Source organism: Ruditapes philippinarum, unplaced genomic scaffold, assembly GCF_026571515.1.
Source record: "Ruditapes philippinarum isolate M1 unplaced genomic scaffold, ASM2657151v2 ctg280_1_1_1_1, whole genome shotgun sequence".
Taxonomy (NCBI): domain Eukaryota; kingdom Metazoa; phylum Mollusca; class Bivalvia; order Venerida; family Veneridae; genus Ruditapes; species Ruditapes philippinarum.
In genome coordinates, this window is record NW_026858315.1 from 212595 (window position 1) to 229462 (window position 16868).

Below are 16868 nucleotides of genomic sequence, written 5' to 3' on the forward strand. Positions count from 1 at the left end.
AAGTTAGTTTCTATGTTTAGAATAGTCATTCAATTCTACATACAGAAGTGAATTTCAAGAAAATATTTTTTGTAAAAATTCATTATTTTTTCACTTGCCTCTATATTTAGATATTATTTATTATTTAGTATTTGACATGTAATGGGCTGGAGATCTGAAATATTTTGTAAATACAGTTTCAAAGTTTCAAAGACTTGTCATCATCCACAATATTGTTCTGTCTGTAAAATATTAATGATTAAGCTTGCAACAAAAGGCCAAATCCATTCACATGCCAACCAACAGTACCATGTCCTTATAAGTTTAATACAATTATAAACATACATTTTTTAGTGGTAGTGAGCTGGCTGTAGCAAACAAGAAGCAAATAAAGTATTTACAAACATCCCTAAAGTTTATCATTATTATTAATTATTTTGGTTGGTCTATGAATATTATAATGGTTTTGATCATCCAATGAAATCCTTGGTGAAAAGTTTCAACAAATTTCGTGAAGGGCAAATATAAGCCCACTGAAACAACAAGAGATATAATTGTTAAAGATAGGTTTCTCACCTAAGAAACAATCCCATAGAAATGGAATAGATGTGGCTTTAATACAGTCCATTTTACTGTGCTAGAAGGCTCCTATTAACTTTAATGACCTCAATGAATGACTAAATGTTTGTCACAGTGGCATGGCCAAATGGCTAACATGTCAGACAAGTAGTCTTAGGATTGCTAACGGGATGAGTTCAATTTACCCTACCAAGGGCAAGCCACTGTTTCCTTCAGCAAGAAACTTTAGACTCATTACTCATTTAATTTAAAGTGCTCAGTACCAGCTGAACAGAATCTGATTATCCAACACAATCCATGGATTTGAGTTCACATGAAGGGATGCAAGTGAATCTAAGTTTTTTTACCCATTGAACCACAAAGAGTGTGGCTTCCATCAATTATATTAGATAGTTTTTTTTTTTTTGTCCTAACAAAGTTATCACAAACAAGAAAGCCTTAAGCAAAATTACATTGTTCGATGGTAAATTCAGATTAAATCTGCATGCAAAAAAAAATTATGCGTTTTAAGTTGGTATAGCATGCAAAATATGCCATGGACTTAAAGCACCACAAAACCCAAGATCACAAAATGTATGGTAAAGCATTATGCACCAGTGAAAACAAACTCTTATGTTGGTAAAAAAATGATATGAAATGAATAAATGAGAATTATAAGAGGCAGGCATTCATGCAAATCAATGAGGCTTTCACAATCACAATATGCAATCAGTATGTATCATAGCTGATGTATCACTTAGAATCAATCCCAGCATCCTTTACATCAACAGTTAATAAAATCATTTGAGCCACTTCACGACTAAACAAACATAATGGGTTTGCGACCAGAATGGATCCAGACCAGCCTGCGCATCCGCGCAGTCTGATCAGGATCCATGCTGTTCGCTATCAGTTTCTCTACTTGCTATAGGGTTTGTAAGCGGACAGCATGGATCCTGATCAGACTGCGCGGATGCGCAGGCTGGTCTGGATCCATGCTGGTCGCAAACCCATTATGTTGGTTTTGTCATGATGCGGCTCATTTGTTGTGTTAGGTGAGATAAAAGCATTTTGAAATCATCCATAATTAAACAGTTACCTCCTGTGATGGGATGAAAAAAGTATAGAGACAAAATGTTTTAATAATTTTGTTGAATCTATAATTATAATGAAAACATTATATTGCAATTTCTAGATGATTGATTGAAATAGGAAAATTGTCAACAAGCACTGAAAATCAATAAATAAATAATTAGTAGTTATAGACAGGTTATATGGTATATATACATTATATATAGCAGCCCAGGTTATATTGCAAACAACTGTTTACATATGGCCATATAACCTGTCATTTTAGAATCTTTATAACAAATTTATAACACAGTGACCAAACTTCCTCTTCAGAGAAAAAAAAGAGATTTCTTCAAAAATTGGCAGCAGCCCTGTATATTAAACTATAATATAGTATCTAATATAATTTATATTATAAATGTCATGATAATCTAATGAAAAGCGATGTTACAAATGTGCAGTATTGTAATATTAAATCATACAGTGTCACCATCACCTATTTGCATCATACCCAAACCCAAACTCCTCACACTGATAACCTCCCTTGGAAGAATTGTAATCACTGCCTTCACAGACGTCACATGATGATGAAAGTCACATGACGTAACGTCGAAATTCAAATGTTAATATCGACCGTTTCATAGAAAATCTAATGTCATTTTTCTCTTTCTGTTTTATTTTTAACTTTTTGTACCTACGTCCGTTATATTTTATCAAAAAATTATCAAAAGTATACAAAATAATGAAAAATGAATTAAAAAGCTAAAAAATATAAATATCCAAATATTGATATTTCAATGTTTGTGATGGCAGAGATCTCTGTACTGATAAGGGGAGATCACTGCTTAGGAGATTGACCCAAACCATTACCATATTGTAAATCTATGTAATGGAAAATTGTTCTGCTGCTTTGAATTTGAAACTGCCTACTTTTAATATAGGGATACACATTACATGTATAAGGAAATTTGATTTCAAATTACTGTCAACATGTGCTGCACGAACATAGTAGAATCTGTTGCATTGAAGATTTGGTTCTAAAATGAGGCCATTAGACATGTTTCTTATTTGTTTGGGGTGGGGGTGTGGTTTTAAGTCACACAGAAAGTATTATTATTATATGGCAACTTTGCATTTATTGAAAAACTTGATAAAATAATAATACAATTACTTGATTATTGAGAAAAAAAATTATATAGAAATTAATATTAATTAAATTTATATAGAAAATTTTGTACATACATACAAATATTGTAAGATATGATGGGGATGACCCTGACCCCCTCATACCTACAATGGGGAAATAAACGGGCCGTTACTCAGTTGGGGCCTCAAAAAAGTAAATCTTTGCCATGCATTTTTACTGTCACAATCTCAGGTATTGGAGCAAAAAAAAGCTAAAAACCTAGTCATACTTCTCTCATATTATTGAAATCATAGAACTCATTCCAAAACATGGTTGGTGTACCATAAGCAGTTGCCAATAATTAGTACTTGAAATAATTAAGTAATTGCATGTAGACTTTCAATAAATTTAAATGTCATTGGGTGATAAATGCTTAGATTAAAACACAAAATTGCTGCTTATTTATTACTTTACATCAGTAACTGGAGAGAAAACCTGTGTAAACAAAATAATGTGTGTGCAAATAGATTGCTCAAACATTTATTTTCCAGTAACTTTATGAACTTTTACAGAAACTTAAGTTGACTTATTTTTGTTGAAATAAAACCAAGTTTAACAGTTTTATCAAGTGCAGACTGAATTATGATTATATGTGATGCCTTTAAATTTTATAAAAATCTTCAGGTGTGACATACAATTTTTTTTAGCATTTGAAATTCAGACAACATAATGCTCTAAATTAAATCCAGATTGTTTGCTAAAAAGATTTATAGTGTTTACCCTGCAGAATACATGTATAATAATGTCTCTTAGTGCACATAGTAAATAAACCTTAACACCCCTTCACTCTTATCCTGCTTTCTTTTTCTGGAACTATGTAATCCATTTTCACTTTTTGGGATATCATATCAAGATGAAAATATTCTTAAGTTGATAGTGCCTGGTAAGAATGCATAAAATAAAAATTTCGTCTCCTGTATTAAGTGCAGTATAAGGTTAACTCCTAATATAATTTAATAGAAGTTAACCTATTATTGCAATGAGGTGACAGGATGTGCCAATTGAGCCAAGCACTATTGTGCTCAGGTGGCAAAAGGCAAATCACTTTCTGTTCTGGCAGGTTAAGGATAAGAGGAAATGTAGAAGAAACACAAACTTGACCCTGAACTTCAAAATGTGCCATACACTTACATGTCTGAACTGGTAAAATATGAAATCATATATCAATGTGACAAGTAAAATTAATTACTTTCAAATTATAAAAGAAAGAAAGAAAGAAGAAAGAAAGAAAGAAAGAAAGAAAGAAAGAAAGAAAGAAAGAAAGAAAGAAAGAAAGAAAGAAAGAAAGAAAGAAAGAAACATTATCTGTTTGGAAACATCCCTTTCCTTCAGATAAAAATTGTCTAAAATGCAGTCTTTTATAATTACCACCTGACTGTTGTTTTTGGGTGTTTTTTTTTTTTTTGTAATATCCTACATAATTATACTAAAGACTCTGGTACATGCAGTTACAAATGTTCCTGACTTCTGTATCAGTTTAACTGTTTCTGAGTTTTTCAAATAATGCCAACTTTTTAATAAAAATTATTTGAAAAGGCAGTAGAGGAAAATGACATCAGAAATACAAAATTAATGTACTGTTGTCAAATTGTCAAAAAAAACATGTAACTACGATCACATCTTGCTAATCTGCTTGTATGCCTTACATTCTGCTACTGAGCTAAGACAAGTCTGCTTTATAGACTAAGCTCATAACCCGTTTGTTGACCACATAATTATTAGAGAAAAAAATCACTGTTACATTTGTCTCTAAGAAGTACATTGAAATTTGCTTAGTGAAGAAAATGAAAATCAAATTAAATGTAGGTCTGTTGGGTTTCCAAAGCTTATTGTGTATGTGCTATTTTTTCTATATTTTCTTCAACAATTAACTTTAAATTCTGAAATTTTTATGACAAAATCTCTTGATTTAAGCCTAGATTTTTTTTATCATCATCCTGTTACTGTATTCAAACAGTATCAATCTTACATGAATTCTATTCTCCTCCTCGAGTTTTCGTGCCCGGTTACGGACGTCGGATATCATGTGTGTAAACTCGGCCTGCTGGTTCTCCATACGGCTCTTCAATGACCTCAACTCCTCCGACAACGTGTACGTGGCTTGCTCTAACGTGTTTCGTGATGATTTTGTCTCGTTCAGCTCTGATCTTAACTCCTGAAGTCTTTGAAAGTTAAATCAAAATTATTAGACTTCTCTGGTTGATGAAAATGATATTCAGTTATCAAAGAATTGTTAATAATGAATCTATTTATATATATTTAAAACAACTGAAGGCAGAACAGAAGTTTCTAATAATTTTAGACCTATAACCAATACAGTGTTTGAATTTAGAAAATAATCATTTCATGGCAACAGTTTGTGAATATCAAAGACATAATATTTCTATGAAATTGAAAGTGATAAATATGTCTCAAAACTTCAATTTCTGTATGCAAGACAATATGCTTTCATTTTTTTTTGGAGGCGGGGGTGGGGGTGGGAGTTTGGGTTTTACATTGCGCCAACATAGGATTTAAACCCACAGCGGTAAGGGGCAAAAGGTTTTAAGTCAATGACCTTAACCTCTTGGCCAGATATGCTTTCATCAATGATTGTCTACATGTACTTTAGGTGTATTTTGCCTTTATCCGAGGTGTTTTACATGCATTAGCACTGAATAAAAGCTTCTCACATTCAACTGCTACCAGAAATGCAAGCCGTCAGTTTCTCTGAGCAAAAAACATAATTACTTCAAAGTTCAAAGACAGAAGTAGGTATTTGAATATTTATGAAATTCAAAATGATAAGACATATGCTAAATATATTCAGTGTATATGATTGTCTATTTTAAATGCAGAAAAGGTATATTATCATATATGCGATAGTTGATATTGATTGGTGATTAATTCAGTTATGGTTAATTGACATGTTGATATCAGCTGATAAATATTGACAATATATCAATAAATTGTTTATGCAGAAATGAAAGCAGGAAGGAAAAGTTATATTTAAATTGATTGCATGATAAATTATTGACAATTCTGGTATGACATAAAGATAGGATCCCACATTTAGTTTATTTAATAATGAACTTGTCATACAGAAAACATTGTGAGTAGTCTTCACTTTAAAAATTTTGGTTCTGCATTCAGCAAAATCAAAAAGATGCGAGACACGTCATGGCATGGGAGGCCATAGTGTTGCTGCCTTTTTGGTATGCATCATTAATTCTGCTTCCAACTCTTGTCCTTAATGCAAAAATTTACTACTTTAAATTACATGCCAAGTACAATATAGTAGAGAAAAAAAAGAATCCCTAAAGAATGCCCAAAGCTGCAAAAATGTTGCAGACAAGATTTGAGCCAGTTTATGGACAGTTAAGTTGTAATTGCAAGGTATAAGTCAACTCAAATGATTCCAGAAACATAACAAAATTTCCAGATATGGCCGACATGGAATAATATACTCAAATATAACAAGTTAATACTTACTTCAACTGTTGAGCATCTCTTCTGTTTTGTATTTCTTGTTGACTATGTACAACACTTTTCTCCACATTTTTTGTATGACTGAACAAAGCATTTAGCGACTCCTTCTCATCTTCAATCTTATCTTCAGTCTCTTTAATTCGCATACTAAGTTGCGAGATAAGTTCATTGCTTATTTTAATTGCTTCTGACAACTGTTGTCTAGAATCTCGTTCCTCGCGCAGAACGTCTTCACTTCGTTTCGAAGTATTACGTAAGTCATTCTGTAACCGTAAAACTTCTTCCAATAAAGCGCGATTAGATTTTTCTGAAACCCCTAGGCGCATTTCAAGCTGCCTCACGCGCTCTTCAGTGTCATTATCCATGGTTTCTCTGCCACGCGCGTTACCAGGGCTGCTCTTTCTGCCGCTTCTCAGCGCAAGCTGGTTGTCATTATGTGCTCGCGGTGTCTCCCCACCTATGCCCGGGAGCTGCTCATATTTTGACGGAAATTGGTTCTGCATTTGTGGCCTGCAAATATAAAGAAATAATCATGTTATATGCCTTTAAGGTAATAAAAATTAAGGATGAAGTTACTGTAAGAACTATCACTATTATGTAATTTTAATGGCAATTTGATGTTTATAATTATGCTTAATTCTGTATGTTAATTCACACAACATATTTTTATTGCACAATTTGTAGGGTTTGTTAAACAGTTACTTTAAAACTGTCTATGCTGCATTTAAACTTTATTTTAACTCTTCTGAGGTACCCATGACATGCAAGTAATTTTATTACTTCATAATCATTTCGTCAAATATCACCTAAGCAGGATTTACAAGTAAAAAGTAAATTTCAAAATTCAAATATGTGCAATTACTAGTACTTTGAGCACTATTTATACTATTTCAGATGACTGTTGAAACTTATATCATAACCTTGATTATAATACATGTATATCATAAAAGGTCACAAAACATATCTTTTTCTTTATAAAACCAGTAATTTCTTTCATAAATTGGAAATTATCATTTAATTATGGGTATCTGTTGTCAGATATTTTTACGATCTTTAAGCTTCAAATAATTAATTTATATTGAACAATGAAGCAACAAAGGATTTATATAAACTTATAAATTGCTTTTTCTTGTTTCAGAAAAGCTTCACAAAGAATCCTGTATTTTCAATATAAAAACTAATCCCATTATAGTCAAAGAGAAATATAGATGAATGGCCAGCTCATTCACTTTAAGGTTTTCCCGTCTGCTCTTTAATAAAGATTGATTTTATCGTCATGGTCCTGACTTCGGAACACATTATCATATACACTGTTCGATGTGGTTTTATCGTTTCTAGGAACAACAGTCACGTCAACAAACGGAATTAACAAACATTGTCATTTGAAATACGTATTGATTGTAAAAGCTAACAAGAAATATAGCCAGAATCAATAACAATATGACCTGAGAATGGGTAATAATATTTCATAAAAAAAAGATTGAAACAAATTTCTCTTTTATATTAGGGTTTATTATCGTCACCTTAGTGCTGTAACGGGTTAACTGCTGTTAAATTTTTAATTGGCATTAACTCCTTACTGCACTAATTTAATGGTATTTAGTACTATTAACTCAGTTAAGAAAACTGTCTGAAGGCAATATTGACAAGACAAAATATTTTATGCAATCATGTATTACAAGTAAAATTTACCTCTGTTCTACTAATTGAACTAATTACTCTACAAACGTTTAATATTATCTGACAGAAATATTCTAAAGAAACAGACACTGACAGACACTAACATTTAAAACTAAAGCATGGTGAACTTCTGCTGATCAATACATAAATTTTTTGACCAAAATTAAATATTTAGAAGAAAGTCGATCTCAAAAGAAAATACCGTCACCTTATTGCAGTTACAGATTAAAACCTTCTAAATCTAATAGGAGTTAACCAGTTAAGCACTTAGAGGACGAATTGCAGTTTAAAGCTGCAAGCCTGTAGATGAGCCAAAATATTTCAAGAAAATAAAACTAGAGAAATATGTACTAAGATTTTAAGAAAAGAAATTTACGTTATGTGCCATTTAAATGACTGATTTTGCAGTATATCACCATATTTCTACTGTGTGAGTGAGTGAGTCATGCAGAAAAGGCAGGTATTTTTATGCTTCCCAAAGGAAGAAAAAATAGTCGCCACCTTGTCCGTCTGTCTGTCCTTCTGTCCATCCGCACTCACAGGACAGTAATTATGTGGATAGAGGGACAATAGGTAACTGTTCTTTCTCTTTCTTAATGCTTTTATGTGGCTATTTTCTTTTGTGTGGCTAAAAAGAACAATAGAGAGAACAATAGAGTAGCCACATTATTACTCTCCTGTTAGAACATCCGTTGTCTTGTCCGAAGCATAACTTAAAAACCCTTGGAGATAATTTGTTTAAACTTCACACAGTGGTAGAGGACATTGAGGCACAGCCCCGTTTTTGAATTATCTCCCCTTTTAGAAAAATCTTGTTCGAGACATAACTCGATAATTATAAGAGATATCAACATGAAACTTTGTAGGTAGATAGATCTCAATGAATAGAACTGATGTGCAGTGCGTAAGAACCGTAACTCTGCTTTCCCAAATTTTGGAGTTATTGCTTTTTAATTATTTTAGCACTTTAAACTTTGTCCGGGATGTTACTCTAAAATTATCAGAGATATCAACATGAATCTTTGTAGGTCGATAGACCTCATTGGGTAGAAGTGCAATGCAAAAGAACCTATCATTATAAGAGATTTTAACATGAAACTTTGTAGGTAGATAGACCTCAATAGGTAGATGTGCAGTGCACAAGAAATGTTACTCTTCCTAACATTATTTTGGAGTTATTGCCCTTTATTCATTTTTACATTTTAAACTTTGTCAGGGACATAACTCGGAAACCATAACAGGTATCAACAAGAAACTTTGTAGGTAAATAGATCTCAGAGTTTTACATAGAGAAAGAAGGAAACAGATCATCAAATGTAATAAATTCTCACTTTTCGATAACAAATCCCCCCTATTTTTCGAATCCTAGAATAGACACTGATCATATAACTTAGTAACAACAAATGATCATAAACAAATATAACATTTCATTGACCAAGTGAATATGTGGATGATATCATAAGGGGTCAGTGAAAACATATTTAACTATACATAAAAACTTAACCAAGATTTGATGTAGATGCAGCAGCTGTACCACCCAGTGGGTGTCAGTAAGAACAGCTATTCTTTCGTTTCTTTACACTCTTCTCAGTGCTTGATAGTAAATAAAAGCAACAAAGAAAAGGAGGCATAACCCAGCGAATGGGCTTATCAGACTGGCCTGCCCTTGATAGTCACCAGATATTTCAAGTTTGAAGTCAATGGTTTTTGAGAAAATAAATTTTACATTTATCTGCCCTTCTGAAATGTTGTTATATTTTGATAGTGAACATGTATATCAAGTTTGAAGTGAATTATAAATTTTGATAGTTACGACTTTAACAAAAAGGTAAACCAAAGGCTAAATAAAAGTCTTAGTTGAAATAGGGACATCCCTTTGCAAAAATTAATTTTTGGATCATCTGCCCTTTTAAAATGGTGTCCTTTCATGAAAATAAACATGTATGCCAAGACTGAATAGAATACCACAGTGATGTAGCTTTTATAGTTTCTGAGAAAATGGAAAAGGTTAAACTACTCTGACACTGACACCTGAATGCCGACACAGACAAGAGGGTCATGGCAATAGCTCCACGTTTTTCTTTGAAAAGTGGAGCTTGATAATGAATGATTAACAAAATCTACTATTTCATATGAAGATGTAAAACAGTCATTTGATTTGCTAAGTTGAGTAATTTTCAATGTCCTATGAATATTATATCAACTTAATAATTGCTTTAAAAACAATGCAGTGAATAATTATGTCAATAAAAATAAGACAACACATGGATAATAAAATTTGAGGTTTTGATGATTCTTACTGGAAATAAAATCACAACTTCAAATAAAATTGGACACTTTTTTTATACTTTTTTTTCTAACATTATTTTGCAACTAAGGTTTGAATCAATTTACATATAAGTATACATAAGGGGATCATTCTAAGAGCCCAGTGTTACAGCACAGCTTTGAAAGTCAATGCTTTCTGAATACTTTACAAAATGAACTAATCTCAGCACTCTAACTGTTTAAACTTTTCATAAATAATAACAATAAGATAAATCATAAAAGCTGTCAATATCAATATATGCAAGGTAAAATTTTATCTTAAAATACGGCCTTACAGTCTTAATTTGGGCAAGTTGTTAAATGGAAAGTTAGAGCAATAAAGTGACAACACACTTATGTAAATCAGGGCTCTGAGTCTCTGAATAAGAGATAATATAGCAATTTGAAACAGACATATCAATATAGTTTTAAGGAAGGAAAATTTTATTGAATATATTTTCTTTAACTTGTTGACTTTGGATTCATGCCAGTTCGATAAATACGTTGAGGTTATTATAGGCCAGTCGTAATATAAACTGTAGATATTTTAACAAGTTTTTAAATGATCAATTTAAGTGATCTTCATATCTTATGAAAAATGTTGAAGAAAAAAATCTTTTTCTTTTTGAAGACTCTTAAATCTGCACTGTGAATATTTTTGGTGCTTACCTTCTCCTTAACTTTTGATACATAATAGAATTTGTTGACAACATGTAGGTCAGCAGATCAGGTTTTTTTTTTATCATCTTTATAATCACAGATAAAAAAGTGATCCTTAGACATATGCAGCGTCACAGTACCTTATAGGGCTGCTTTATTGTTTTAGGAATAAATTTATAATAGCAAAACTTATTATTTGTCATTAAAATATGATCAACATTATTATTTTTACCTTGGTATTATATATAATCAGAGTTTTACAGGGTCTCCACTGATATTTTTTTACCTGACAGGGCTGTAATTTTTTATTCAAGATTTTTATGGTCTTTAAAAAGAAATTTGTCTGCAAACATTTCAGATCATTTTCAAACTCCTTTATTCCATTATAGTCAATTTTATTGTGCAATGTGACCTAAAAGCATAAGGTGTTGAAACATTTTTATTAAAATCAGACTAAAAATTGCACCAGATGGGGTTAATTTTACTAAAACTGGGCTAAAATTCACACTCAAGATATTGATATTCAATTCAAATTTTGATAAATTTCTTATCTTTTTATGTTTTACCACTTTGAGTTGATGTATGTAAGATTTTCTTAAATTTTAGGACTTTTGGCTTTTGAACCTCACAGTCCTGAGCTCCTTTAAATATATATCAAAGTAGTACAACTGACTAATGTGGCCTGTGACCTTAGTGGTTAAAACCTGGTCTAAGAGCTAAATTGACATAAAGAGCAAATTCTAAATACCAACTAAATATTGTCTATTTATATAAAACAAAAATTGCAAACTGAATTACCAACCAGTGACTATATTGTAATAAAAGTTTTTATTTTCTCATACTTCTTTTTATACTGCAAAAATATTATGAAATATAACTGCCTAATATTAGGATTTCCTCAAAGAAGACAAATCTGAATTAAATTCTTATATTTATACAGTCATATATCATTTCATATATTCAACATAATACATGTATAGATGTGTCTATTTTTTCAGTTCTGTTCATAATATGATTTTAAAAGTTTTGATTTAAAATTAGAAAATGATTTTTATTCAGATCTGAAAATATTGTACAAAACTGTCACTTATTTGTCAAAGGTCAATAAAAGATTCAATATATTCATCCAAAAAGACCTTACCTGTAAAATATTAATCAGAAAAAGTATATATAATTCCAATTATTATAAGTGCCTCTCCCCGATTATTTGAAAACTATTAATAATAATACAGGTGCTACAATTTACTGTGCTCCTTGATCAAATCATGTAGCTATACTTCAAATGAATTTTTAATGAGTTTCAATAAGGTAAATTGAGGTAATAAGGCAATTGTTAGGTTCTAGTTCATAGAAGTTAAAATGTAATCATTTTAAGCTAAAAAGTAAAAGTTTCAAGTTAAAATGTATATTTCAACAAGAACTGTCGGAGGACAGTAACGCTCGACTATTCGAAAATTTGTCACAAGGGTGTTTCATTGAGTATAATAATGCTTACCTATATGAATACATAAAATTGTCCGAAAAGGTACAAACCCTTCAAGTTTCAATACATTCCTTCAGTAGTAATGGATATACAAGCTTACACACAAAAACTGAACCAAGAATTTCTAAGTCGAAAAAGGGGCATTATTATGTAAAAAAGCAAATCAGAGTTATGGGACTTGTGCCAATCATCTTAGATAATCACAGAGAACAAGTGTGTGAAGTTTCAATCCATTCCCATCAGTAGTTATGGAGATACCAGCTTACACGCAAAAACTTAACCAAGAATTTCTAAGTCGAAAAAGGGGCATAATTATGTAAAAAAGCAAATCAGAGTTATGAGACTTGTACCAATCATCTTAGATAATCACAGAGAACAAGTGTGTGAAGTTTCAATCCATTCCCTTCAGTAGTTATGGAGATACCAGCTTACATACAAAAACTTAACCAAGAATTTCTAAGTCGAAAAAGGGGCATAATTATGAAAAAAAGCAACTCAGAGTTATGGGACTTGTGCCTATCATCTTAGATAATCACAGAGAACAAGTGTGTGAAGTTTCAATCCATTCCCTTCAGTAGTTATGGAGATACCAGCTTACATACAAAAACTTAACCACAGGGACGCCGACGCCGACGCCGACAAATGGGTGACTGCATTAGCTCGATTATTCTGCGAATAGTCGAGCTAATAAAAATAAGTAATAAAATTAAATACTGCTTTGTACAGCTTTAATTTCTCCTTGTGGCTGAAGGGTTTCCTTTAATGGCTGAGGCATAAGAATTTCAGCCACCATTAATTATGTCTATTAGACTATGCATATCTCAGCTCCAGCATGTGAGGTGGTTTTGACCCAAGGTATTGCTTTGAAGTTTGTAACACATTGTTTTGCCAAAACCATATCTTTACTTTAAAATATATAGCAATTCTGTATCATTTTTTATTATTTTGCAGGGAATGAAGGAAATTGAATTAAAAGCATATATCAAAATTTTATTAAAACATAATCGAAATGAAAAATACTGCAGTTTACATTGTTTTTGGAGAGGTAGGAGGGTTATATTGTAGAGTGGGTAAAAGGGAGGGGGGTTACGTGACCAATCAACGTGCCAAACACCTTTCAGTTCAATTCAGTTATATCTTAAACTGAACTCACCCTGTATGTACTATATATTTATTCTTATCTATAAATGACATCATAATAATTCAGAGTTAACTCTGCAAAACAGACTCTGGGTTAAACTTAAAAATATATTCTATAACTAGAAATGTGTCATCATGCCACGGATGCCCCCGCATGCAGCCAAAATTTCAGATGTTATAATATTTAGTTCCAAATTTGTTTGCACAAATTATTGTTTTCATTTTAAGTTCAAAGCCCTTAAAACTTTTCAACGTTTACACAAACCATTTTCATACAATGTTCAAGGCACTGAAATTATTCAGTCTTAACCTTTTGAAAATAGCATATTTCATATTTGTAGCCAAAATAATGGCTACATACACGTCCACAAAAGTATGAGTGCTGAAACTGAAAGTTTAAGATTTTTTCCAACATTCAAGACAGATAACTTTGTTCAAAATCATTGAACCATGACCAAATTCAAACTTAAAAAAGATGCTTTTTCCTAAGTATATCTATATTATTTTAAAAGTGAAAGGGACATAACGCTGCCAAAAAATCATCGAACCATGACCAAATTCCAACTTGACCTGCCCATTCCTTTGACATACCAATGTGTCAAATTTGAGTTGAATATGTAACACTGTTGGGTAGATAATGAACAGAAACTGTAAATTTTATATTATTTTCAAAGTGAAAGGGGCATTACTCTGCTAAACATTATTGAACCATGACCAAATTCGAACTTTGCCTGGGCATTCCAATAACATATCCATATGTCAAATTTGAGTTGAATGTGTTGTACTGTTGGGGAGATAATAAACAGAAACTGAAAATTTCATATCATTTTCAAAGTAAAAGGAGCATAACTCTGCCAAAAATCATCGAACCATGATCAAATTCGAATTTGACCTGTATTTTCTCATGACATATCCATATGTCAAATTTGAGTTGAATGTGTTTTACCATTGGGGAGATTATGAACGGAAACTGAAAATTTCATATTATTTTCAAAGTAAAAGGGGCATAACTCTGCCAAAAATCATCAAACCATGACCAAATTCAAACTTGACCTGTATTTTCTCATGACATATCCATATGTCAAATTTGAGTTGAATGTGTTGTACCGTTGGGGAGATTATGAACGGAAACTGAAAATTTCATATTATTTTCAAAGTAAAAGGGGCATAACTCTGCCAAAAATCATCGAACCATGACCAAATTCGAACTTGACCTGTATTTTCTCATGACATATCCATATGTCAAATTTGATTTGAATGTGTTGTACCGTTGGGGAGATAATGAACGGAAACTGAAAATTTCATATTATTTTCAAAGTAAAAGGGGCATAACTCTGCCAAAAATCATCGAACCATGACCAAATTCGAACTTGACCTGTATTTTCTCATGACATATCCATATGCCAAATTTGAGTTGAATATGTGCAACCGTTACTAAGATAATGAACGGAAACTGATGATGACGGAATGACAGAATGATGGAAGGACAGAATGACGGAAGGACGGAAGGACGGAATGACGGAAGGACGGAACAGGGTAACACTATATGCCCCGGCCATTACATGGCGGGGGCATAAAAACAAATATTTTGCATTATAACTATATATGAGCCGTGTCTAGACAAAACCAACATAATGGGTTTGCGACCAGCATGGATCCAGACCAGCCTGCGCATCCGCTCAGTCTGATCAGGATCCATGCTGTACGCTATCTGATTTTCTCTGCTTGTAATAGAAGTGGTAAGCGAACAGCATGGATCCTGATCAGACTGCGCAGATGCGCAGGCTGGTCTGGATCCATGCTGGTCGCAAACCCATTATGTTGGTTTTGTCGTGATGCGGCTCAATTATGTTTAAAGCTTAATTGTTCCAGTAGAAATACTCTTTCAAATATTACCTAAAATGTTGAGAAAAATGATTCAGTTTCATACAAAATGAATATCCCAAAGTCTAATAAGTCTCTTTTTCAAGTGTAAAGTGATTTAATTTAAGTACTGAAGTATTGACCTTGCTATTACAGCGGATTATTTCATGTTACTTAAAGCAAACATATTAAAGCACTTTCACTCAAGTTAATACAATGTTAAACAATGTGTGTGTGCCCTATAATAAACAACTTTTACAATGCATCTGACATTGAGTAAACAAGAGGGCCATGATGGCCCTGAGGTCGCTCACCTGTATATAGCCCCCCCCCCCCCGGGTCAATTTTTACCCAAGAGCTTTTATTTGAACAGACTTGGTAGACACCCATAAGAAGATGTTTCATGCTAAACATCTAAGTTCTAGCTCATTGGGTTTTTTAAAAGAAGATTTTTAAGTTTTTACTATACACATATAGTTAAAAACAATGACACCCCTGGGGCAGGGCCAGTTTCGACCCCGGGCTTTTATTTGAACAAACTTTGTAGATATTTACTTAAAGATGTTTCATGTATAATATTTAAACTCAAGCTATTTGGGTTTTTTCAAAGAAGATTTTTAAGTTTTTGCTATACACATATAAGGAAAATCAATGACCCCCAGGGCAGGGCCAGTTTTGACCCCAGGGCTTTTATTTGAACAGACTTGGTAGACACCCATTAGAACATGTTTCATGCTAAATATCTTAGCTCTAGCTCTTTGAGTTCTTTAAAAGAAGATTTTTTAAGTTTTTACTATATGCATATAGGGAAAATCAATGACCCCCTGGGGCAGGGCCAATTTTGACCCCAGGGCTTTTATTTGAACAAACTTGGTAGACACTCATTAGAAGATGTTTCATGCTAAATATCTTAGCTCTAGCTCTTTGGGTTCTTTAAAAGAAGATTTTTTAAGTTTTTACTATATGCATATAGGGAAAATCAATGACCCCCTGGGACGGGGCCAATTTTGACCCCAGGGCTTTTATTTGAACAAACTTGGTAGACATTCACTAGAAGATGTTTCATGCCAAATATCTAAGCTCTAGCTCTTACGGTTCTTTAAAAGAAGATTTTTTAAGTTTTTACTATATGCATATAGGGAAAATCAATGACCCCCCAGGGCGGGGCCAATTTTGACCCCAGGGCTTTTATTTGAACAAACTTGGTAGACACTCACTAGAAGATATTTCATGTCAAATATCTTAGCTCTAGCTCTTTGGGTTCTTTAAAAGAAGATTTTTTAAGTTTTTACTATATGCATATAGGGAAAATCTATGACCCCCTGGGGCAGGGCCAATTTTGACCTCAGGGCTTTTATTTGAACAAACTTGGTAGACACTCATTAGAAGATGTTTCATGCTAAATATCTTAGCTCTAGCTCTTTGGGTTCTTTAAAAGAAGATTTTTTAAGTTTTTACTATATGCATATAGGG

At 32.4% G+C, this 16868-nt stretch overlaps 1 protein-coding gene across 1 annotated transcript in view; it reads right to left on the reverse strand.

Annotated features, from left to right (window-relative positions):
- LOC132752787 (uncharacterized) overlaps positions 1-16868 on the reverse strand; it is a 59335-nt gene that overhangs the window by 29863 nt on the left and 12604 nt on the right. The window contains exons 3-4 of the mRNA XM_060743172.1: positions 6266-6772; positions 4764-4956 (exon numbers count right to left, since the gene is read on the reverse strand). Of these exons, the coding sequence (XP_060599155.1) occupies positions 4764-4956; positions 6266-6772 (700 nt within the window). The remainder of the gene's footprint in view (positions 1-4763; positions 4957-6265; positions 6773-16868) is intronic.